General features: G+C 42.7%; 1 protein-coding gene, 1 long non-coding RNA gene and 3 other non-coding genes across 9 annotated transcripts; 3 read left to right on the top strand and 2 right to left on the bottom strand.

The window, feature by feature from the left end:
- Nucleotides 1-830: 830 nt before the first annotated feature.
- LOC117902684 (apoptosis-resistant E3 ubiquitin protein ligase 1) lies at nucleotides 831-25,867 on the bottom strand. 5 transcript variants are annotated; one of them, XM_034814220.1, is made up of 9 exons: nucleotides 24,008-24,058; nucleotides 16,794-17,157; nucleotides 4,019-4,974; nucleotides 3,759-3,957; nucleotides 3,568-3,704; nucleotides 2,785-3,516; nucleotides 2,399-2,725; nucleotides 2,048-2,310; nucleotides 831-1,955 (listed from the first exon to the last, which is right to left on the bottom strand). In XM_034814220.1, the coding sequence occupies exons 2-9, from the start codon at nucleotides 16,867-16,869 to the stop codon at nucleotides 1,853-1,855; spliced, it is 2,793 nt and encodes a 930-aa protein (XP_034670111.1). In that variant the 5' UTR covers nucleotides 16,870-17,157; nucleotides 24,008-24,058; the 3' UTR covers nucleotides 831-1,852. The 5 variants fall into 5 exon arrangements, with proteins under 5 accessions (XP_034670111.1, XP_034670112.1, XP_034670108.1 ...); XM_034814221.1 differs by having other exon boundaries at nucleotides 2,785-3,510; XM_034814217.1 differs by lacking the exons at nucleotides 16,794-17,157; nucleotides 24,008-24,058 and adding an exon at nucleotides 25,349-25,867.
- On the bottom strand, nucleotides 19,716-22,383 carry LOC117902685. The gene is made up of 3 exons (XR_004649419.1): nucleotides 22,311-22,383; nucleotides 20,430-20,435; nucleotides 19,716-19,725 (listed from the first exon to the last, which is right to left on the bottom strand). It is a non-coding gene; the product is annotated as an uncharacterized LOC117902685 (long non-coding RNA).
- Nucleotides 22,312-22,383, top strand: Trnaq-cug. The gene has a single exon. It is a non-coding gene; the product is annotated as a tRNA-Gln (tRNA).
- On the top strand, nucleotides 24,611-24,682 carry Trnaq-cug. Its single transcript has one exon. It is a non-coding gene; the product is annotated as a tRNA-Gln (tRNA).
- On the top strand, nucleotides 24,838-24,909 carry Trnaq-cug. Its single transcript has one exon. It is a non-coding gene; the product is annotated as a tRNA-Gln (tRNA).

Genomic DNA, 25,867 nt, shown 5'->3' with positions numbered 1-25,867 from the left:
ATATCTCATGGTTTGCAGACCACAAAACACAATAAAGTACAGTTCACAGATGCGATACCTTTTAGTTGGTTACGGGTATGGCTAATGGTTATGGTTAAGTCAGTCACTGCTTGCGTAACCCCACCATCACGGGTTCATTGACAGCATTTGGGTCTGAAGCGAATTTTCCTCTAGTGACCTCTGGCACCTTGGGCTAGCAGACGGCTACAAGTACGCTCGAAGAAAGTTGTGCGACACTTAGGCTACCGGTTTTCTGCTGCAATAAATGTCAATGGGTACAATTAACTAAAACACAATAAATGTTTTGCTTAGCGTTTAGTTGGGGCATGGAATTGTACGGGAATGTTTTGGATACGGAAGTGAATTTATTTCAAGTGGGTTTTATTTATTTATTGTGTATCTATCAATACTTACTTTCCAAAGGTAAAAATACATTTGAACTTAGTTAACCATTTTGTAGTATGCCCTTATGTATTCCTTAAGAGAATTCCTCTGCCACTCCTTCAATGAGTTATCCTTCAGATCTTAGCCATAACTCTGCTACCACACAGTATCTGGAGTATCCTCAGCCAAGTTAGGTCAGGGAACTGTAGGCGATCTTTTCTTTAAGAGGATTAACAGAGAAGCGTGAAGACTGTACCACGATTATGAATAGCTTAAACAATTCGAAAAACCCTCCTAAAATTTCAATAAATATCCAACAAATAGTTTCCGTTCTAAACTGTAGATTTTTATTTACCTTGAACCTTGAACCGTTTTTAAACCGTTTTTCTCCATTCTTCGTGATATATAAGCTTTTCGTTTTCATTTTCATTTTGGTTTTTGTTTTGTTTTTAGAGTTCCTTCAACAACTACAATTCCATTACAATTTCTAAATATTTTGTTTGGTATATGATTTGTTTGATTTTTGCTTTGCTTTTCAACAACATTTAAAAACTACAATTAAACATTTTGCTTTCGTATTGCTTATAGAAGAGGGAGGGTACATAGCAGGGGCGTGGGCACAGAGGAGGGGAACTTGAGAGGGAGGGGCGGATTTCCACTTGAAGATTTTTTGTGCCGGAATTTGGCAACATTTATATTTGGTTTTTCATTTTATTCATTAACTTCTGTATCGTATCGTATATTTTCTTTGTATATCTTTGTTAGAGGAAATGCATATTAACATTGCTTTTTAGTTAATGCCTTTGACTATGGTTATTGTTGATCCGTATTTAAATTTTACAAATATTCTTGGGTTTTGTTTTCTGTTTTTTACGTACAATATGCTACAAAGTTTTAGTGTTTCTGTTTTAGGTTTTGGTTTTTAGTTTCGAGTTTTACACACAGCGCCAGCTAACGATTAAAACTAAATTGGTTTTTGTTTTGTGTTGGTTTTAGTTGGTACATCTTTAGGTTAACCCGAGGGTTGGTTTAAAAGTTGGTTTCCTTTACGCTTAGGTTGCATTACGTTATAATACAATTATCACATTCTTTTTGATGATGATATATATTCAGTTTTAATCTTTGCATTTTGAATCGATTCAAAAAACTACTACATACATCTGTCGGCTAGTCCGTAACGTAACTAATTATTGCTCAACTTATGGACACAAAATATCGCGAGTTTTGTTATTCTAGCAGCAATTCAACGGGGGAAAATGCAAATCAAAATGTTCCTTCCAATCTATCCCTAGGCAGACTTATCGACTAGTTTTACTCTTAGCATCTACCATGACGTACATATAAAGCGCTCAAAGAGAGAGGAACACAGTCGCAGCAGAGATGTAACAGAAACAAAAAAAAAACTTAAAATAAAAACCGTGAAATTACATTTCCATTTTCCTTCCTTCCGTTTTCCTCGTTTCCTTTTTTAGACCATGCCAAAGCCCTCGCTGCCCTCGCTGATGGCCAAAAGCAGAGACTTCTCGAACTGCTCGTAGCTCTCGTAGTCCGGCAGGCACAGCTGATTGAAGCTGCTTGCACACACAAAAAATGTAATGGAAAAAGTTTCAAATTAATCAAACTACACACAAAAAAACTACAACTTTCGAGCAGAAGCACCCACCAAGTATGCGCCGTGGGCAGATTGCCAAATGTTGGTGCAGCAGTGATCTGAAATTGTGGATTCAACTCCTGGAACCCTCCGGGCGGCAGCTGCGAACAGCCCGTCGTGAACTGCAGCAGGCGGGCCATCTCCGTCTGACTGAAGTTGCTCACTCCGGCCCAGAACCAGGCCAGCACTCGCCGGAACTCGGCCGAATTGCCATTGGCAATGTGATGGGACTTGAAGTCGCTGATGGAGTACTCCCCAGTGCCGCACATGAGCAGCTGCAAGGGAATGGGAGAAAATAATTGTAAAATAATAAAGTTAGTGGAAACTTTCAGTTAAAAGAATTGGGAAATAATTTAATATCACCTCCAACTCATTCTCATCGAAAATGCTCAAAAGATTATCGGGAATTATGGAGTTCAGGCCCTTCAGAAAGCTGTCCACTTCGTCCTTGACACTGTTACACAAGCGCTGTTGGGCCAGGGAGTCCAGATACTGATTCTTGCTGGCATTGGTGACCCGTGTTTTGGCGCCATTCGGAATGAGTTCAATGGTCTTGCTCAGCTGCCCATTGCTGGCATCGTACAGCTCCTCCACAAAGTACAGCTCCAAGGTGTCTGTGGCATCGAGATCAGTGTCCAAGATGTATTTGATTTTCGAGAGATATAAGTCCGGATCATCTTGCTCAAAGTACTAAAAGAAAGAGAGACTATAAGTAGATGAAATGATTAGGGATTGACTGTTACACCCACCTTATAGTGCACTCTCAGTCCAATGAGCTGTGCCAGAAATGAACGACTGAAGCGAGCGCGGACCAACTGTCGATAGCTGCCGCCCAATGCACTCTCGAAGAGGCACTTGCCCACCATTTTGCCGGCAAACTCAAAGTGCTTCAGCTTCAGGTGTGCGGCACGTGTGGGATTCGGGTGCACGAGCGCCTGATGCTTGTCGTGGAATGTGCAGAAGAGGCCGCCGCGGGCATCGAAGAGGGAGCCGCAGACGAGCTCGAACCATTCGCGACGCAGGCCACCCCAATCGATGCCCTGCTCGCCCTGGAATGTCACCTCAAAGTTGCCACACCAATCGGAGACGGAGAAGCCCTTGGTGGCCTTCATGCTGCTCTCGAGTATCTTCTCGCGCTGCACCTTGAGGGCCATCTTCTCGTGGTAGTAGCTGGCATGGAACTTGCGCACCTCGTGGTAGAAAAAGTCCTGCTTATCCTTGAACGTCTCCGAACCGCCAATGTTCTTCAGCAAAAAGTGTGTAAATGTGGCCGCTATAATATTCCGATCCTTCGAGGCCAATTCAATCTTCGGCTGTGCCCCATCGTCAATGATGAAGACGGGCCCATGCAGCTGGGACACCAACTGCGGCAGAAAGTGAAATTTGGTGGAGGGACACAGCCGAAAGGTGGCAATCCGCTTGGGTATAAACTTCAAGATCATCTCCTTGATGGTCACCTGAAAGATCAATGAGTTCTGAGCCTTAACATTTCACTAGTTCCCCACCAGAAACCCTGCGGCCTGATTACTCACCTGCTTGGGTCCCACGTAGCACAGCACCTTGCGCGGCTTGCTCTTCGAGGAGCCAAAGATGCTCAGAAGTTTGGCCTCATAGCAAATGTTGTGCTTACGCGAGGCAATGTTCTTGTGCACCAGCGTGGTGTCGCTGCCTAAAGGGGGTTTGAATATGTTAGATATTCTTTGTGTATGGATTGCCCACTTACTGCTCAGCACAATGATGTCAAAGTCTCCATTTGGCAGCTGTTGATCCTTGTAGCTGATGACAGCCCTTAGGCATGTGGGCTCGGGAAAGAGAGCTGTGACGGAGACCCTGGAGTTGACTCTGTCATAGTTAAAGGCAATGGCATGGTGCAGCTTCTCCACGGAGACGCCATGCAAGTCATAGACAGCCACTTGATAGCCCTAAAAGGAAGAGATTAAATAAGAGTTGGAGTGGGAAATGGACTGGACTTTGGTTACGCACCTGCAATGCCTCATCCGACTGCGACTGATCGAAGAGACAAGCGTTGCCAAACTCATCTCTTGGCTCGATGTGCATCAGAGTGGGCGATCCGGTGCAGCAAATGACGGTGCTGGCGGGACGGATGAAGCGCGACCGGCGGGCATCGATGCTGCCCGGCAGAAAGTTGCGCATGAAGGGGGAGCCGGCGATGTGGCTGGCTCCGATGAGCACTGAGATCTTGTACTGGCCGGCAGTGCGGACGGTAAACTTGACCTTGGCGATATTGGCATTGTTGGGATCGGTGGAGGAGCCCAGCTCGCTGATGGTGACCACCTTGCGTGTGCCCTCGGTGACCTCCACGAAGAACTGGTCCGTATCACAGATGGGATAGGGCTGTCCGTTGCGCTGAAAGAAGCGCACCACAAAGCACATGGTGCCGCCGACACGCGCCGGATCCTTCCAGTCCCACTGCACCTTGCAGTTGGCGGGCAGCAGATACTTTCCCGTGACATACTGCAGCAGCGAGTGGCGGGCCTCGGGGGCCAGCGAGGGTTGGGTCATGGCTGCTAGGGTAACCAGGCCGGCAACGGAGACGGACACCACCAGCATGCCGCCCCATGTCCAGGCGTCCTGATGCTGGCTCGACTTGACCACCGTCGACCAGAGCTGCGCCTTGAGTGCGTCCAGCTGGGGCTTGGATGTGGGCAGATTCTGACGCGCCGAGGACCACAGATGCCAGTCCTTGCCCAAAATGCTGCTGGCCCGCGAGTCCTCCAGCCAGTAGACGTCCTCCAGGGAGGTCACCTCAACGCATAGCAGGTTCTGGTAGTGATGCTGCATGCGATGGTCCCTCAGCCATTCGCGCAGGATCAGCTTTTGCTGCAGATACAACGCGGCGCGCTGCAGTCGCTGCTCGTCCAAGGGTGGCAGTTCCGGCAAGCGTTCCGGATCCCCGCAGCTCGACAACGTGGAGATCCCTGTAAGGATAGAGCAACGAGAGTCCTTGGTTAGGCAGGAGGCAACTTTGGCTCGTAATTGAGTTTAATGGTTAAAGTTTTCGAGGCAAAACTTCTGTTTTTGCCGCTGCGGTGTCCTCATCAACGTTCCATCCATCAGCGGGGCACAAAGCCAACTTGATGGCGTCTAAAATTACAAGTCAAACTAATTTGGCCAGGCGACTGCGTCAATGCCAATAGGGGCAGAGCCAGAGGAAGGAGCAGGGACAGGGAGTTCGCTTTGGATTCCGGTTTCCGGCTCCTCCTTCCCGACACACAAAACTTTCAGGGGGCACTGCCAATCAATTATATTTCAATTTTTTATGACTTAACCAATGCCAAATGTCGTGTAGAGTCGGGTCGGGTCGTGTCGGGCGACAAGACAACGGGTGGCCACTCAGAAATAAGCAAAAGTTAAATAATCCAAAAGAAGAATGGAAAAAATAATGGAGGAACGACATTTAGTGCGTCGTTGTGTCGCTAATCGCGCTCTGACATCAGATGAAAAAGTTAAGTATTTTCCGACATTACACTGCGAGAAAAACCATGCGAAAATATACAATGTTCAGTTTAAATCTCACAGGGAGCATCATGCATCATTGGTGATTTCATTTTCATAATATTTAAGCAAAAACTTCTGGCAACTTCTTAAGAATAATATCTCCTTGGTAAGTCTTAAGACATGTCTACAAAAATATGCCTTTCCCTTTTCGTTCAGTGTAACACCAGCCCCTGTGCCCTCTTTCGCCTTAAAGGCTTAAGGCTCGCAGAACTAAAAGTGGATCTCACTCTCCTCCTCTCCCCCTTTAGCTGCAGGCAAAAACTTTCATTTGCCATTATTGTATTTCTGTAGCTATTTTAGCATTGCCTCGCAGTCAAAGTCAAGTGGGTGACAAGGAGCAGCGACTGCCACAGAAAAAGAGAATGAGAGAGAGAGAGAGTGAGAAGTTAAGAAATAGAGACAGAAAGAAACAGCAAGCAACATAGAACGTGGTAGCAAAATTGGCTGCTTGAGCAGTGGATGGGGAATGTGATGACTTTCCTTGATGAAGTTGGTTCCATAAAAAACACTAATCAATTTCCAGGAGCAAACAAATTGAAAGGAAAGAAAGGAAAAAGGGAAATTATAGCTAATTTATTCATGGAGGGGATATTTAAGTGGAATCTGGGTAAAACTCTAGCTATAGTTGGGTGAGGTTAATAATAAGGATATTGCTACTATTACCTACTGAAAGAAATTGAAGGTTTAAACAAGGTTTTCAACAGTGGAAGAAAAGAAAGGATGAAAAGTTGTAAGGAAAAATATGAAAATTATAAAATCATATGCAATTATAAATGAAATGCAGAAAAGGTTTCTTGTAACGTGAGTCAAAAGTCCAAATGTAAACTCACAGATTAATTTCAGAAAATCTGCTTCATAAAGATAGCCCATAAATAGCCCACAAAAAGGACAAAACTAAACAACTATTAAACCCCAGAAAATCACCAGAAAATACCTCAGAAAAGTCACATTCAGGATTAATAACAGCCAAATAAATACCAGTAAAAAAGGACAAAATCTCAAGAAAATACACCAGGGAAATAACTAGATACTTCAACCCATGGCAACGTAAATCATATGAAAGTGGAATCAATGTTAGTGCAACTAAATTCCATGCCAAAACCCTAGCTGTATCAACGCCAGATTAGCACAATGAAAAATCCCACACACAAGTTTTCTCTGTAGTACAATAATCCGGCAGAGCAGTGATACCCAATCCCAGATGTCACTCCCTGAGCTCCCTCTGCGCTTAGAGCCAAGGAAATCCAGCTAAGCTGGAAAAACTCAACAGAGTCTGGGCTGGCACCGCAACAACCAAATAAAAACAAAAAAAATAAGCCACAAAACGAGTAACGTGCCAGCCAACCAGAACCCCAAAACTAATTGTGGTTTTGGCAGAGGCAATGTGAGGCGTGGGGGGTGCAAAAAAGGAAACTAAAAAAAAAGAGAAAGTACAAGTAAGGGAATGTTCAGGGCGATGTGGAGGTCGATGATGGTTTAGATGGTGGAGCTGAAATGTGAAGGTGGGCAACAAATACGTTTGCGTGCACGACATTCGAGAACGAATTCATTTCGTTACCAATTTCTTACCTATTTCTAGCGCCACATAGCACTTTAGCCCCATCCAAAGCTCCGTATTACCCCGTCCAAAGCCCTGTTATAGCCTCCACCCGAAACTTTGTTCATATTTCGCGCGAAACGAACAACTTCCGTTTGATTTGGCCAAAGCGATTCGTACACGTATTTATGGATATTTTTGGGCTTCCCCTGCCAACCAGAAAAATGCCTGAAAAATGTCCAAAGTGCCAACAATGAGAAGTCACTTTTTATGTGCCCTTTGCAGCTGTCCCTGTCTGTTTATAATCCCTTGTTATTTGTATAATTAAAGTATTTCCATTGCATATTTAATGGCGCCACTGCACCCGAACGACCTTTGGGCTCATGTCTGAACAGGAATTGCTAATCGTTTTTAATTAAGGGTTAAAGAGAGCACACAGCAAAAAAGAGATGGCTGGAAAAACAAGGGGGAAAAGTCACAAAAGTGGCAGTCAACAAAGTGGAAGGGTAACCAGAGAGGGAAGGTAAGTAGGAAAGGCAGGAACAAGTCAGAAAGGGAAGAGAGAGAGAGAGACACAGTGGAAGCCGCTTAATGAAAATGCCTTTTGAAGGTTAAAGCGCGACGTGCAAGGATGATGACGATGGAAATGAGGAATGGGCCTGCTGATGATCATCATCATCATCATGATAAATGTCAAGTGAGCGCTTCTGTGTGGGCTGATTGGTGGATTGGTGGGATGACGGCGCGGGGGATTGTTGGCATTGTGGGCGCAGAGGTAATGAATGATGAGGCCGACTTTTGACAGCTGATGCAGAAAAAGTGTGGGCGAGCAGGCAGGTAAATACGGCTGCGATTATGGTCGACTGAGTCCGTCACAACCAGAGGCCATGTCAGAATGGAGCCCATAAAGAAGTCAAAAAGGCAGAGCGGAGCAGCAAGAAAGATACTTGAAGGAATTCTTCAAAATAAATATGAAAATATTTATGAATGGATTACGAGAGCATGCAATTATGGACATATAATCTATACAACTTCCACACCCATTCTTTCTATAGATAGATCTCCTCTTTTGCATAAGACTTACCCGCAGCACTACTAAAGCAAAATTTTATAATGATTTTCTTCTCTACTTGTTCGGGTGCCCAAACCACTTCCATATTGTTGAAGATCAAAGTCATTTCGCACTTGTTCCGAATCCGATGGAAGCTCCTGCAGGAGACTTGGCCCTTAAGCATAAAAGTATTCCCAGTGGGATCCATTTCTGGCCAATTTCTGTCCCATAAAAACCTTGTATTTGTTGTGCTTTTGTTAATTTTACACAAAAATCTGTGCCTACTTTTAAGGGGACCTTCTCCCATATTTTTTCATGTTGTTGGCTCTGTGGGGTTTTCTCTTTGTTCGCTCATTAGCCCGAATGTCAGAGCAACCCAAGCCAAAGCCGGGCCCAAAGTGCTGGGCAAATGTTTGCAGAGCGAGCACAAAAGTTGGCCTATTAGCCAAGGGCTGCTTAGGCCTGAAATACTGACTGGTATAAGTCCTCCTACAGTGGGTTGTAAAGCACAGAACGTTCGGGTTAGAGCTTCTGATTAAAGTCTGTTATATATTAGGTTACCACAGACAGCTATCTGTGTATCTGAGTCTGACTGTTGCGCGTTTATTCACTCAAATTCTATCGCCCTCGCAATCGAATTCCCTCAATGCATTTCGTCCATTGTTGATTCGAATTACATCGCATAATTGGCATTTAAACAAAAGATTTTTCCAGGAAAATGATTTGAAATAGTTGAAAAAGAAACTTCTTGATTGAAGCCTTCTATCTCTTGAATCGAAATCAGAATTCAATGGAAGTTTTACTCCCCCCAAGCAAGCTTTTCTTTCTACTTTTTTCATACCAAAACAATTGCTGTACATTGCCGAAACGCACTGTACACTGATACCAACACATACAGAGTACAAGTATCCAAGGCACGCGGGGCTTCACAGGGGAAAGGGCCAACAGAATGATTTCGCTGTTTATTGTTTGCTTTTAACTGTCTGCTCTCACTCTCTGTCGCTCTCTGTCGCTCTCTGTCGCTCTCTGGCGTTCTCCCTCTATCTCCTTCTATCATCTCTTTTGTGTGCGCTTTTCCAACCATTGTTATCCTGGCACATTGTTGTGCTGCTTTTCCATTTTATCCTTTTCCATCGATTGTTCTCGAGCAAAGATGATGTTGCAGGGCCAAAAAGAGGCAACAAAAATTACAATTTGAATGACATTCGATCGTTGTGGAATGCTGGCTGAGGAAAGGGGGGTCATGGGTTTAGTTATAGAATGAGGAAAGGTGCAGAAGGCAGGAAGGAGCGGTGTCTGATGTGGCAGCGGTGTAGGCAAGCGATTAAGGTTGGCCCCACAACAATGGCCGCAATATTTCCTTCATGTCTGTCTACCCCCAACCCAAAAACCTCAGCACCTCCACCCCTCTGTGCACCCCTTTGGGTTGGCGTTTTCCTTCTTTTGTGTTTGTTTACCAAAGTGAAAAATGATAAAATTGCCAGCATTCGTTTTTCCACCCGAGGACATCCTGTCTTGTGGAAAAGCTGCACTACATCTTCCTATATCTTTTTCATATAAGTCTCTGTCTGTCTCACTCTTTCTCTTGGGTTTTCCTTAGTTTCGGATACCCTTTAGTTGGAGAGTGTAGAAGGAATCTCCGTTGGCACGTCTCGGATGAAGAATTACAGCGAGAGTAATGGTTGTTGGCATGTCGGCGAGAGCCTTCTCGCGTATTTATACATTTTTCACTGTGAATGAGTGAATGTTCCTGTATCCCATCTTCAAGTTTCGATATGAATTTCCACTTTAACACAATGATTCCTTAGAATATTATCCAACAATCTACTAGCCCCAAAAATATGCTCCAACTGGTGCTTTAATTTTCTTAGCTTTTCTTTAATTTCCCCCATTTTCCGCTCATTTATTTCATATTTTCTTCGTATAATTTTGCACACAGCTTTGCCCTCTGTCCGACTGGCTGCCCATTTTTCCGCCTGAGCAATATTTTGCAGCAAACAATAGCCTCCGACGACTGCACTTGCCAGGCAGCTTGTAACAAATTCATCTACAAATATTTCATCTGCTTGCAATAATTTATGTTTTCCTGTCTGCAGCAGGAAATCCTCAACAAGAGGAAGAAAAATGTGGAGAACAAGTGGCAGAAAGCAAAACGAGGCACAAGAAGGACGGAGAACCAAAACTTGAAGAATATTTGCATATTTAATTTAAAATAAAATAAAGCGCACTCTTTGCTCTACAGCCCACACGCTGTACACACACACACACACAAGCAGGCAGCACACACACACACACACAATTAGACGTACACCCACATCGTGCCACACTTACACTTGCCTCAAGTGGCGGCATAAATTCAAATGCCACTTTGGCTACAGTCTCTGCAAATTACGTATACGCAATGTGGGCCCCACAAACGACAACAGTCAGCGGACGACTTCTCCCTCTCGCTCTCTCTCTTGCCACGCTCCCTGTGTGGTGGTGGTGGGTCCCAAGTGTGCTTAGGGTCTGCCCCAAGCCTTCACTCTCTTTCCCTCTCTCCCTTTTCCAGCATGTACTCTCGCCTGACGCTGCTTTCAATGCAATATTTTTGCGAATTTAGAGGAAAATGTGTTGCCAAAAATCTAAAATGCAATTCAACTGCAGTCGGATATGAATAAATATTTATATCAAGAGTGCACAATAAGTACAGAGTACAGTGAGCACACACTTAGAGCACAGAGTCCCTTTGGTGCACATTTCTAGTGGCATGACAATGGTTTTTGTACACTTTCTTCCACCATTTTCACTCTCTCTATTGAACGAATAACTCACTTTGAATGGAGATACTTGAAAGGGGGATATGCACCCAAGAGAGCATTCACTGTACGAGACTCTATCCTAGCCTTGAGTGCATGAATATATGAACAATATTTGGCTGCTCCAAATTGACATTTTGTGGTTGGTTTTCCATGGACTAGAGAATGCTTTAGTCTTTCATTTACCATCTTCTGATGTTAAATGCATTCCAGAGACAATTCTGCAATTCCCCCACAGGCAAAAACACACGAAAAAAGCAGACAAATAACGAAACACTCCTCTGATGGCTTGATTAAACTTTTAGAAACTACGAAAATCCCCATAAAATCTGGCTCCAAATCTAACTCGACTCCCATCAACATTATCCTCAGCTTTCTCTTATTTGCAAAACATTTCGCTGGCCATTATCCAGATGCTCAGTATACAGAGAGAGCCTTGGCCTCCAAGAAACAGGGGAGAAGCCTTGGAAGCCAGAGAAAGCCATCATCAAATAGCCTCCCCGCTGTACTGGACACTCGACTGGAGACGCCTGCAGCTTACCCAAGACTTTGGGCGAACAAAATGAGTGTTGCAATACAATTTTTAAACACTCTCACTTTGGGGTCAACACTAGAGAAGGAGAAAGAGGGGCGATGGGAGGACTGGACGGGATGGCGGAGATTGACAGAGGCAAAATGCAGCCATAGAAATTGCCTGCAAATGATGCCACAGCTGAGGCTGCCACTGTGTGCCTGTGGATGACATCCTAGTTGGCAGGCGACAAGAACAAAAACGAAGAAAAAGAAAGAAAAGTGAGGGGCAAAAATGCAAAGAAAAACTGTCAGGAAAGCAAGGAGATAGAGAGAGAGTGGTGCTAGGAGGGAAGGCTGGCATCATTGCTGCCGTGGAGATGCCTTTCAGGCTTCCCTCAAAAACCAGCCCGCAGCTGTTGCACCTGTCTAAGCATCTCCCACACACCCCCGCTCGCTTTTCCACTCTATCGCTACCCTGCTTTACATTTTTGTGGCATCCACACGCGCGTGTGTGGCATGCGGGTTGCCCGCATAAGCCGCACGAGGCAACTTTGAAGGCAAACAGATGTTTGCCTCTCACTTGCAACACTTGCAACCCCCCGTCCTGTATGACATTAAATGTCGCTTAATTTGAGTGCCCGTTTTGGCTGCTGCAAGCTCCAGCTGTTCGGCTGGGGCATCATCTGGGGGCAGCTCTCCCCCCGATGCCACATGCAGCATGCCCCTTTTGGCATTAGTCCACCACAAAACACGAGCTTGAATAAGTGGCAAATGCATCAGGAATGTTAGGCGGTGTGGGGGCTGTGGCTTGGGTGCAACTGGAAAAGTATTTCTCAAAAATGTTTGAAATTTCTCCTCCACATTGCTGGCTGCCGGGGCAGATGGCAGGAATAGCTGCAACATTTCTGTGATATATCGATTTATAATTGACTCAAAGTTTTCGTTGGAAAAGCGAACGCAGGAGAGCTGGAAGCTGGCAGAAAGATATTCCAAAATTGTTTCTTTAGTTAATAATTCGTTTGGCATTTGCCAGGAATTTGCACATTTTGCATAAGGTTAGTTTGTGGTTTATTGAACTTATGGTGGAAGTAAGACATATGCTGAGAACTTTCAGTTTGGATTACAGAATAAATAATATATGGGAAGATTTTCATATGCGTAACTTGCTGATTCACTCATTCAGCATTCCTTTCTGTTCATTCTGCCTTTAGTTATACAATTTTGTATTCTAGAATTAAGAATTTATTTATTTATCTAACTCAAAGATTTCTTAACAGACACTTTGTCATTGACTACCTTTCGCCAGCGTCTATTTGCAAATAAGACAAATGTTCTATTGGATTGTGTTGATTTTTGAGAATGGGTATTTTGGGATATTTAAGATACAATTTCATTTGATTTTTCCACTCTCTCAAAGCTTGTTAGGTTGTCATACAACTAGAAATTGAACAATTAGTTCTAACAACTCCATGGCTTTAATAATTGCTTAAGGATTTGTGGATGCTTTGCATAAATGTACTTTAAAATCAATTAATGTCCTTTAAATTATTCAATTGTTCTTGTTTGTTTTGTAAATCGATGTGCGAATTCTTTTATTATTAAACGTCGTTTATTATGCAAATGTCATTTCCATCCACTTGCCATAAAATTCATATTTGCTATCAAAAAATTACAGGGCAAACGCAAAAAAATTCAAAATTAAAATGCAATTTCAATTTTTGAATTAAAAAACATTTCTGCTTCCTGCCAGCGTACAAATTTAAATGATTCTCCGAGTAAATATGCATTTTGCAGAGGCGAAATTGTTATGCAAACAGCTGCAGGGCAACCACTCAACCACCACCAGGCACCACCATTATCCTGCCAACCCATGCTGCACCCACTTAACCCATTTAAACCACTTCCTGTATGCCAAGCGGGAAGCGGTGCGGAGGCAGCATAAATCCCATTATTTATTCATTAATTTAAGGCCCATTCTCGGGGTCTCTCCTCTTCTCTTCTCTCCTGTCCTCTCCTCTCTTGTTTCGTTCTTAATCACAATTTGCACTCGGGTGTCTGTTGGAGAGAGTGTCCATTGTTTTCTCTCGTAATTTTGCCCCGAGTTTTCTATTTGATTTCTGGTCTGTTTCGGGCAATTTAATTAAGCGCTTCGTTTATTCTGTTCTAGCTGGGAAATGTGCTTGTACGGAGGAAAACGGAAAATCCACAAAAACCAATTTGCAACTTTAATACAGACCGACACACACACACGGGGAGAGGCAGATAGGATGCCCATTGCCACGCCCACACTGACATTAGGCGGGTAACTTATACCTTTGGTTTTTCCTCGCTTTTTGGCTATATTTTTCATCTGTTTTCCAAACCCTGTAAAGAGTGGGCCAAATTGGGTTAAAGCCATAATGCCAAAGTATTAATGTTGCACTCAAGGGGAGCTGGGCAAGGCAAGGCAAGGCATGCAGGTTGGGCAGCAAAGCCAAAAACCGCAGACATGAACCGGTTCAGGTAACACATTCACACAGATACATACATCCTATTTTTATACTCCTATGTGTGTGTGTGTTTGGCCCTCCTCTGGCAAACATGGTAGAAAACATTTGCCAAATGCCAGCAGCAGCCAGCACACGGACTGCATTGGAGAGGCCCTCGGCAACGGCAACGGCAATGGCTACGACCAACGGCAATTAATGGCAACGAAAGCAAAATGCGAATGAAAGGATATAAAGGATTCTTGAAACGAAGATCTCCATACCCTTGGAAATATATTTCAATATTTCTCGCAGGTGTATTGTAGAATTTTTGGTTAATTTATGGCACCCACTATTGTGTGTAATTTTTCATTAATTTTAATTGTTTTTTACAAAAACGAGTAGGTGTTATTTTCAATCGATTTTTTTCGGAAAACTTAATTGAAAAGCTTTGGGTCTTGCAAACAAAAACAATCCAGAAAACCGAAGCCAATATCCGGAAAGTTATGTCAACAGCTCCTTCGCATGCTCTTGTGAGCTTTTTTTCTAGTAAAGAAGTCTAATGTCCCCTGAGTCCCTTCGTTATAAAGAAGTTTTGTAGATTATACTTTTACATACATATTTATTTATTGATGTATGAATACTCTGGATTATATAATTTTGTATTGCAAACAAATGCTTCCATTTGTGCGCAAACATCCATTTACCAATCAATTTAAAGGGTATCAAAAATACAGCAAACGTAGGTTGAACATGGAATATTTTCACTGCCTACACACTCTTACCCTCTCTCTCTCTCTCACTGTTCTCCCCTCTCACCATTTGTATTGTGTTGCCCTCTCCCTTTGTGGCAGAGTGCTGGCTACATGGAAATTCGCATAAACAAATTTGCACGAACGAAGCTGCAACACTTTGGCATTTTCCAATTGGAGTTACGTATTTCTGTTCATATGCGAGTGTTCGTGTGTAACTGTGTGTGCGAGTGTGTGTACATTGCGGTGTATCGGTGTGCGTGAGAAATGGGCAGGTGTACCTCCACATGTGTTTGTGCGTGATTGAAGGTCTTGCGAGGAGGGTAGGGCTCTTCGGCTTCTACACCTCAACGATGGGACACGGTGCGGGTTTATGGAAATGTTTATGGTGGAAATTATTTACTTATTGCATATATTTCACTTGTGCGATACCTTTCACAGGATGCCCCCCATTACACTTTAGACGGCATTTGTGTGGGTTTAAATCAAAGTGGATCAAGTCATAAATTCCATTTTGAATTGAAATACCCACAGATATGAGATAGTTTGCTAATTGAAAAAGATGAAGATACATTTGACTGGAATTATAGATTCAAAATTAATAAAGATAAGTCCCAAAATTGTGATTTTAAAGCTTCGTTTTAGGTTCCACTATCATTAATCAAATAATGCCTCACAAATGAAGTAAAGGACCTTTGTTGCAGCTATTGCATCTTATTTTGTCTTGATGTTCAGAATGTTCAATCAGTCAGGTTAATTTACAGAAGGAAACCAAAGAGCAAGATTAATCCTGCTCTCAAGTAGCTATAACTATTGGGGTCTTATGTTTACTATTCTGTTAATGATTTGAATGACAAGATCTACTTCTAACTTTTAATTGTCTTCTTTCCATAATCTAGGGATCATTGGTGTTTAATCTCCCCACATGCCAGAATTGTACCTGAAATCCATGGATTGTAAAAACTTTATTTCCGATTTATTCGAGTATATGTAATGAGTCAAGCAATTAGTGTAGAGCACATTTTAACCCCACCGAATGACAGTAGTTGACAGTGGGATAATTGGATGAGAGAATGTTAACAACTGAACTGCATTAAGGCTGTTAATTCAATTCGTGTCAGTAGTCAGTGAAGTGCGATTAAAATGAATCCTTTCAGCTGTCAAGCTGCAACAGACATTAAGTGTAAATTCAACTGAAAAGCTGTCAATAATGTGTAATCAAATTGTTATGACAATTGTTGTTGGTTATTCAAATAGAAATAATTAAAATGTGATGGAAACAAAAAATATGTTAGTAAATAATAAATGTTCGTGTAGTTTCCTTGAAATATTTGTATCCAACAAAATTATATCAACCAAATAATTCAAATGCTTAACCATTTCTGTTGCATCTACTGTCTGTGGCATGTTGCATCATTGTGGCTCCTGCTCTTTGCCATTTATATTTCCTTGACCGCAGCTGTGGGTAGACCTATGCAGCGCCCCACCCACTGCGCTGCGCCCACTTTCATGAGTCGTTTACACATTACGTGCATGAGAGCACTTTGCCGGCCACCTTCGGTAGTCATGCTGCCCACCATTCCACCCACTGGATTTTTCTGAGGTTGGGGCTGCTGTTGGGGTTGGGGTTATGTCATTGGCATGCAAACGGCATCGAAGAAACGGCACAAAAACCTGCTCGAACCGCACTCTCGACTTTCGTTTTAATTAAGGATGCATAAAGGAGGAGGAGAAGGCGCACTGCAAGCCAATTGCACATGTCAGGAGAGCTCAATGCGAAGGTTAGTCAGGGTTTAGGGCAAAAGGCAATTTGCATGATGGTTCAAGGCAAGAGTACAGCCACAAAAAAGGGGGAGGGAACTGGCGCGCGGGTACAGTCACAGCAAAAGGCGCGATGCGGAAGTGGAAATGGGAATGGAAACGGAAACACTTGAGTATGAGCGCCATATTGCGCATACGCCGCATTAGCCGCCAGTCAAAAAACAGAAAACAAAAATTGGAATTTAATACACAGACCGGTAACCCCCCTCTCCGCAGAAACCTTAACCCCAGGCTTCAGAGGAGGCCTTAACCCTTGTTCAAGCCACTGAGCAACAACAACAAAACATAATGGAAAAACTCACCTGAGGACGAGGACTGCGAATGCCGCATGGTGGTGGCCATGGCAATGGAATTTATTTCCGATTCTGGCGACCACATTCTGTTCACACGGAAACTCTTCGCTCTCCTTATTGAAATTATTATGCCTTATATATTATACAGTATATATATCCACTATATATACGTATGTATATCGCTCACAAACTTAATGGCTAAATCATGTTTTTCACTGCCTTTTGTGATTAGTTTTTCGCTTCCAGTTTGCCTTCTTTTTATTTTTTTAGTCTTTTTTTTGTGTTATTTTGTAATTTTTAATTTATTAAAAAAGTTTCTCTCGTAAAGTTTTGACATATTTCATGCATAGCTGCGGATTACTAAAGAGGGTGGCTGCCGGAGCACGGTTATGAGGATTGGATATAGTATACTTTGTATACACACACTTTTCATCCAAGTTGGGTAAAAGTTTTGAGCGAAAATGAAAAAACAAATAATAATAAAAGGAACAAGTTGAAAATGTGTAATGGAATGAAATGGATAGGCCAATGCCTTGAGGAAGCAGCGTGGATTAAAGCCCGTCAAAATGGGAAGTTGGACAAAGAGAGGAGTGTGCTTTAGTAGTGTAAGACACACACACTAGGGGAAAGTGTGGAACTTTCCTGAGAGATCTTTGCAGTACAGAAAGCGAGTAAGGAGAAGATAATAATACCCCGAACGGCAATGTTTTATTTAAACAGATCTACCAAGCGGAAGGAACAATAGTTTATTGTTTATTGATATCCGAAAATTCATGTATATTTATTGATGTATTTTCAATCTGTTTTATGGTCCTGAAGTACACTCTACACTCTTTTCTCCCTCTTCTACACTTTTATTCTCTCAATCTGTTATTTCTTCTCCTCTTATCTCGTAATTTTGTTCTTTGGCTGACAAAAAAGTATGTACGACGCTTGCCAAAAGCTTCACTCAAAATTAAAGTTTTTTCTGTATGTTCTGTACATCCTTTCTCTGGGTTTTACGTCCTTTTATCTGTGTTTATCTCTTTCTCCCTGCCTGACTCTTTCTCTGATGCACTAGTGAAAAATTATATTCCACCCATTTCCCATCTAATGCTCCATTTTAAACAAACTTTCAAGTGGCAAGTGCCAAATGGCAGCAGTGACAACAACTTCATTGATCTACAGAGTGGTGCTGGGAAAGTTGAGAAAAACCTCTAGAGGCAAAGCCTGAAGGGAATGCCTGAAGCGAAAGCCAGCAGGATAAGCGACTGGAGCCACACCAAGGAGCAGCATTTGATGGCATTGTAAACAAGTGGCACCGTCTATTACACTCTGCCACCCAGCAGCTAGCAGACCAACCCCCTCCCTGCACCAGCCTCAAATTGCCGTCATTAACTGGAAAGTGCAGGGAAGCTACAACAAAAACAAAAATTAAAGCAACAAACGGAAAAGACAAAGAGCTCCTTGATGTTGACCTGACAAGGACAACTATTCCAGATGTATAATATATAATATAAGGACATGGCGTGTGTCACTCCTCTCCTGCCTGTCTTTGCCCCCTTCTGCCTGCCTGTCAGAGTGTTTTTATATAGTGCCCCGATGTTTATTTACACAGCTGAGACAATTACATTCAAGTGTGTGGAGCAAGTGCAGAGAGTGGAGTGGAACGGAACCCTCCTCTCCGTAAAGACGCAGCGAACAAGCTGAGAAATTGCTGAGAGCAGCTCTATAAAAACTACAAACGATTTGCGCGTGCCATACCCGACAAGGATAATAAACAAGGCAGCCCTTGCTCTTCGAGACAAAAGAAACGAATCGAAGGAAAAACGAATCTTGACCGAAGAGAACGAGAACACCAGCTGAAAGGTAAAGAATGTATTATCGAATAAAAGCTGATGCAAAAGAAAGTGGAGGAAATTTGTCTGTAGGGAACTTTCTTTGAAACTTTAAAGTGTTAGGTTTATTCAGGAGTAATTCTCAGAATATGTGGCAGTTGAAAATATTATATTTCACAGTATATTTCACAAAAAAATGTCCATATCCATATCCGCTGCTTTAGAGTACACACAACCCCTTCCACATTTCCTGTTCATATCTCCAGCTAAATCTTAACTATCTCCGGCTCCATTCAAGGCCATTTCCGCAGTCTGTCAGTGGCTGCCAGTTCGAATTGCAGGCGTCACCAATCTTTCTGGCAGCGTAAAAACCCCATGGCATATCCAAGCCCATCGAAAGACATTGGCAAATATTTATTGATGGCACTCTGTGGCTGTGGGGACAGCGGCAGGGGCAGACGTGTGCGAAAATTATGCGCCAACCCACACACACACACACACACACCATTCCACTTTCCCCTTCTGAGCCCCCCACACAAGTCAATAATTTCGTAACAGCCAGCAAAATGGAGGTAGTAGCAGCAGCAGCAGCAGCAGCCTCCTCCTGAAGCTGATTATCATCATCATCATCGTGAGCGTCATCATCGAGAAGGGAACGTGGCCATTGATGGCGCCATTTTTGTTTTTGTTTGCTCAACCAAACATCAGTGTGTAAGTGTGTCTCTGTGTGTGTGTGGTGTCTGGTAATGGGAGCTGACAAAACTTTCTCCGTGTTTGGTGTTTGGTGTTCTGGGGGGCTTGGGTCTGGGCGTTCGTACCAGTATCTGTATGTCTGGTCTGGGCATTTGTTTGTGTGTTTACTGTCGGAATTTGTAATGAAAGTGAGCTGTTCATTTGCTTTGGGGTCGCCAAGTGGCCCACACACATGGTCTATTTCCCCTCACTCTCAGTTGAATTCCAACCAACTCTCTCTCTCTCTCTCTCTCTCTATCTCATTCTCTTGCGTGTAAAATAAATGTTTGCCATATTTTGTTGTTTTACGAGGTTCCTTTTTCGCAAGTAAAAAATAGGAAAAAAAATGTAGGCCTAGTCCCAGCCATAACTTGTCATAAGTCGGCCGGGGTCTCTCCTTGACGGGTTCTTAACTTTTTGTGTTCTTGTGTGCGGGTCGAAGATAGAGCGAAAATATAGGCATGATACTGAAACTTTTATGACTACAAATTTCTTTAGTGCAAAGCCAGGACGAAATGTTTGCTTTATGTTAATGCCCAGCCAAAAGGAGGGATCGGCTTGAGTTCTGTTTCAGCCACAGATGGAGTATGACTAAGCCTATGGTGGACAGGGGAGATTGAGAGACTGCGGCAAAAGTTTTCGTGCCGCCAAGTCCGGGTGTAGTCCGGGATTTCGGAGGACTTTAGCTGGATTTCTAACCAAATTGTTGATGAAAGTTAAGCATTGAAATAGGTGGACAAAACTACAACTGGCTTAAAGTTATTATTTTGCTTAAATTCTATCAATTTTCTGATTATTCTACAAAGACCAGGACTGCATGTAGCCAAGAAAGTTATGATTTAATAGGATAGACTGATAGGTGGGGTGTGGAAAATGTGGTGCCTAGTGGCACCTTGCTAATTTTGCTGTAGATTAACGTCAGAATTTAAAAAAAGTCCGAATATTTAATGTGTTATAATTAGAAAGAGAGTCTGAAAGATAAGCAGACCTTAAAAGGGGTATTACTAATGGATTTAATCATTTAACAACAACAGCCAGTCTACCCAATCACATGACTTTTAAGGTACGTTTTCATCTGTTTTTCGTTTCATTCCACTGAGTGCTGCTCCTTTATCAGAGCACAAAATCCTTTCATTAAAGTCACTTCTAATCTGTTTTTCATTACCATTCTCTTGTTTTGCTCGTTTGCTCTTATTGTTCTGTTCTTTGCAGGGTATCCATTCAACGTATCGCTCTTCAAACTCGAATCTAAACTGTTTTTTCATTCGCCTTTTCGTGTCTGCTCTGCTCACGTTTTTTAGCCCATTGTTATGCAAAAAGTTGAAAATAATCTTTTGCGTTGAAATGCGCAAATGTTTCTTTCCCCATACGCTTTGTTTGTCTATTCAAGGACGCCACAAAAGGCACCAACAATATGATAATTTCCAAAAGGAAGAGAGCACAATTGAGAGGAGAGAGGACCAGAGAGAGAGAGAGAGGAAAACTTGGCTGCTGCATTATAATAATTGCGGCTGACAAATGCGACAGAAACAGCGACGAGAGGAACAAGGAGAGCGAATAGAGAACAAAATGCCGTCGAGGGGGATGGCAATAATGATAACTAACCGCAAAAGAGCGCCGCCAGGCGTCAAAGCAGCACGCATAACGGATGAAGGAGAGAGGCGGAGCAGCAGCAGCAGCAGCAGTGCATTGAAGAAGCAGCTGCTGCCTAGAGGAGAATGGCAAAGAGCGACGGGAGCCTGGGTGAGGATGTGTGTGTGTGTGAGTGGGACAGAAGCAAGTCTTCCGTTCTCTGACATTTTTGGCCTACATAACAAAAACAGTTGCAACTGTTACAGCACAGCAAGTGAGAGAGAGATGGACAGGGAGAGAGCGCGCGGTGAGCGGAGGGCAGAGAGAGGAAACGTAACTGAATGAATGTGAGAGGGAGGTAGCTGGGAATGTCACACAATGAGGCCTCTTGTTATTTGCACATGTGTAACTGTTGTAGTTGCTGCTGTCTGATGATGTCTCTGCTTGTGGGATGGATGCCCCTTGCAGACAGGGTATGACAATTTTCATCTGAAGTTTCCTCGGAATATATAAAAGTCGAAAGTCGTAAGAGAAGACTCGGTCAGAAATTCACAAGCTTCGAGATTACTATGATTATAAACTCTTATTTTAGTCATTGAACCTGCAGGGTATCTAAAACTTCATACACTTTCTTTCGTTTTCTGATGTTTCAGCTTGGTGCTACTGTCGTTCCATGTCCCTGTCTCCCTCTCCCTCGCTAGGCACTTGTGTCATTTTTAACTGCTTCTGAGCCTCTTCCTACACAGACTCTCAAGCTGGGGATAAAAACCTTTTAATTTGCTCTGCCGCATACTACTCGTGCTCCTAACTTAACCCACCAACCCACCCACTGCTTCCACCCCACTCCACCACACTTGTGCAAAACAAGGCGCAATTTCCTTTTAATTTCCTCGCAGGCATCGAAGCAGCAAGGGGAGGGCAAAAGCCCTCAGAAGGAAAAGGTGGGGATGGAAATATTTTCTGTTTTCCTTCTGCCTGCCTGCTTTGCTCTGTGTTTCTTCTTGTGTCGGACATTGGTCAATGTTTACCAAACAATTATTTCCTCTTTTTGTCGCACAAACTAAATGCTTCCGACCAGGATGGCGTATCTTCCTCTCCTTCTCTTTGGCTACAAAGGTTGTCGCTCGGCTTCTCCTTCTACCTTTAATGGTAGCTCCAATCACCTTTTCTCCCCCTTTGACTTCTCGAGCGACTTCGTCGACTCTGCAAAAATGTTCGACTGGTATTTCTGGTCTTCATGGAAATGATTATTCAAATGTTTGCGTTGCTTTACATTGTTTTCTTCTTTCTTGTTGTGGCCTTTCTTCTCTTCCCCTCTCTGCTTTAGCCGTGATCTTTCTTAACAACGCTTTCGCCCTATTTTTTTCGAAATCGAACAGAGCTCTTTGTTTGCCATCTTTCGGACGGGTTCCATGGTGTAATGGTTAGCACTCAGGACTCTGAATCCTGCGATCCGAGTTCAAATCTCGGTGGAACCTTGAATCGCTCATTTTTTTGATGGCTGCTTTGTTTTTGGCTTATATATTTTTATTAAATATTTTCTTGGTGATTCCACTTTTATTTATAGATTTTTCAATTATACCATTTGGCTGATATCAAAGATTTTTTGCATAAATATTTGATTCGGGAGATTCTTTCTGATTTATTTTTATGAAAATTGGCCAGTTAACAGGAAATTCTAATGAAAATTATCGAATGCATTTTGGATAAACTAACATAAACTTTTACATTACAAAATATACAAGATTCATTGGGATTCTTCGCTCAGATTATGCTTTTTCCATGGTCTTCAAAGGAACTTGAATAGTTTGCTGCTAGGATTTCATGAATTGCATTGAAAACTTTCACAAAATCAAAGAAAATGTTCCTCCAACTCCAAAGAGTACAACAAACTTTTTACAGTTTGGTTGTCTTTGTCACCACTGTCTTTTTTTCTACAATATTATGTAAGAACGGGGCAAAACCGCGTTTTCTTTAGCTGTTACAGACTACCCTTTTATATAAATGTACATGCATATATTATACAATTACGATTCATTCCCCAAAATGCCACTTAATGCATAATTGACCACACAAGACCCGTCCTCTTTTGTTTTTACCCGTGTCGTGCTCTTAACCCATTAATTAATATGCAGGTCAAAAGTAAATGCGATTTAAAGGTTAAGCGCCTGTGTGTGGCGGACTCGGGAAAGGAGTGCGACAACCAGAATTCAAGTGGACATGGACCCGGGACACGGTCAAGTGCGAAAATGGAGTGAAGAGAAGAGAAGAGTGTCATCAAAATTAATTGGCAATTAATTCTTTATGAGCGGACACCGATGCGACCAGGCTGAAACCCAAACATCGAGTGACATTAACCATTATAACAGAAAAACAAACATGTAGAATCACACACACAGACACTCGTACACACACACACACAGTCAGAAGCTCACTGCGGATGAGTCAGTTTATTTAGATAGGATAATGGAACACACGAGCCGAACGGAACAGGATGGTGGGTCTACAGGGGGTCTTCGGAAGTGCTAAGGCCTATAAAACAGCTGCGCATTGAAGTGTGAACAGCCCACACAGCCCAGCAGTACTTCTCTCCAGCCTCCACTGAGCGCCCACAAACAATAAAAAATTAATATGCCAAAATGTGGAAAATTGTACGGCGCGAAATTTGCTTTCTTCCAGCATTAATTTTCTCCTAACGCATATTATAAGGATTAGCCATGCATCATTAGCTTTGAGTGGAACCGGCTGGGATATCGCAGGATTATTTGCATGGTGGTGGGGTATGAGTGAGAGTGAGTGTCCTGGGAACACGTGCTAACCGAAATATGTAGGTTAGGGCTACCCCAAAAATGTTTTCTTATTTCTTTTTTTGGTGTGTCTCTTTGGGTTATTGTTTCTGGGCTTTATTGTCCTCGGCGTCACGAAATGTTTTGACAACGCTTATTTGGATAAAAACAAAGGGCGAAAAACTTAGAAAACGCGATGGAAACTAACACAAAAAGTTGTAACTTTCAACTTGTATTACAGTTTTTGTTTTCTTGGTGCATTTTTGTTAGCATTTTAATTTGAATTTTTGTTGTAAGATTTATTTTTGCTTGGTACCAAAGAAAAACGGGGTAAAAACGCGAACACGTTGGAGTGTGAAACCAGCGCGCCTCAAAGTAAAACCAAAACTGAGCATTTAAGGACATTTACGATTGATTTTATACCGAAACCCCCGTCAGGCCCGAGTCCGAAAAGGACGCGACTGGCTCCTGGGCCTCTGACACAGAAAACGTTCGGGGGAAAATCAGGAGCCGAAGACCCGATTCGGAGTGAAAAAGCTTTTCGTGCTCTCTGCCCCTCTCTCTCGGAGCATATATTCCAGCAGGTTGTTTTTTTGTTTGGCGCCCTTTATTAAAATTACATTATAATTATTCGTGGCACCATGTGCTTAATTGGCGTATTTCATTGTTACGAAAAGTTCAGCACGTAATCAAGCGAGTTTAATCTCGTTAAAATTATGGACTATTGTTTCTCCAGCCCTAGCAATAGCAACAAAATATTGTCTCTTCACCTTTTGGCGAACTGCCAGGTGAACAAAATATCAGGTTTCTATAAATAGCCCTCAAATCATTGATCAACTTTCTTTTTTCTACGATCTGTGGTGCGGAGCGGGCATCTGCTTGACTAGAAAACTGGCTCTAAGCGATGAATGTTCATAGAGGTTCTATGGTGTAATGGTTAGCACTCAGGACTCTGAATCCTGCGATCCGAGTTCAAATCTCGGTAGAACCTATCCTATATTTTTTTCTTTTTCGAATTTTTTTATTATGTTTTTGTTAATACGTGTTTATGTTTTCGTTTATATTATTTAATTGTTACAAAATACGTGATTGAAGATCACCTTCGTGTGGTTTTTACCGCTAATTGTCTTTCACGGCGTTCAGAGAGGTTCCATGGTGTAATGGTTAGCACTCAGGACTCTGAATCCTGCGATCCGAGTTCAAATCTCGGTGGAACCTTGATATCTTCAAATCTTTTTTTTCTTCAGTTTTCTTTAATTTTTTGTCTTATTCATTTCAATAATATTATAATTTTGCTGGTCTGTGTTTACAGTTGGATTTTTCTGGCTACATATAATCTTTTCGGACTATTTACTTCAGCACGTGTTGAAAGCACATCAAAATGTAGCTTTTAAGAGCTTACTGACTAACTACCGTAAACTTGTTCACACACCCACGCTTATACATTTGACACGTGAGAGACCAAACACTTGCTGAGTGTAGGAGTGAGAGGGGTTGTTACAGTGAATACGAAACAAACAAATAATAAATAAATATCAGCAAAAGAAACCCGAATCGCATCAATTCGCAGCTGAACCTACGATAAGGCGGAATGCCAATGCCCCGCCACATCTGTAACCATAAACTCTATACAACTGGATTGCCTTACAAGACTTACCTTTATCGCGAAACAACTTTTTGTAGCCGGACAATTGCTCCGAATCCAGCCATTCTTCAACGGTGGGCAAGGGGGGCTCGGTGTCGGTGTAGCGTTGCAGCCAGGCGGGGGGATACGATGTCCAGATCAATAAAACAATCTTTACTAGGGAGACTGTGAACATCAAGCTCAAGATGAGGGCTACTAGGACTTTGAGCGAGCGTTTCCACATAATCAAAGTTCGGAAGGTAGACCCGATAAATGCATGGGAGAGATACGCAGCTGTCTCTTTCTAAATATTTAATGCGCGCACTTTGACGTCGCTGCCCGATGCGTTGCAGGTGGAAGCAACAGCGAACTCAGCAGCAGAGGAGGTTGCAGCAACAGAGGCCAGGCCAAACACAACAACAACGCGAGCATTATTTTTAACCGATTTTAACTGTTTTTTGTGTCAGTTTCTTACAGCGTATATTATTTTTGTATAATTTTTGCACGGAAAAAGAAGCACAAAGGTTGCAAAAGTGCAGCCAGCGGAGAGCA

The sequence above is a fragment of the Drosophila subobscura genome, chromosome U (genome assembly GCF_008121235.1).
Source record: "Drosophila subobscura isolate 14011-0131.10 chromosome U, UCBerk_Dsub_1.0, whole genome shotgun sequence".
NCBI classification, from domain to species: domain Eukaryota; kingdom Metazoa; phylum Arthropoda; class Insecta; order Diptera; family Drosophilidae; genus Drosophila; species Drosophila subobscura.
The sequence above is the reverse complement of the archived record's forward strand: the minus strand, read 5'-3'. Positions and strand labels throughout refer to the sequence as shown.

Bases quoted from the DNA above. Each gene is read 5' to 3' on its own strand.
- LOC117902684 (XM_034814217.1), bottom strand. From the start codon at position 25,559: ATGTGGAAACGCTCGCTCAAAGTCCTAGTAGCCCTCATCTTGAGCTTG. The intron at 3,517-3,567 runs GTGAGTAATCAG...TGAAATGTTAAG, and splicing joins GCTACGTGGGACCCAAGCAG to GCTCAGAACTCATTGATCTT. The intron at 2,311-2,398 runs GTGATATTAAAT...ATTCCCTTGCAG, and splicing joins TCGATGAGAATGAGTTGGAG to CTGCTCATGTGCGGCACTGG.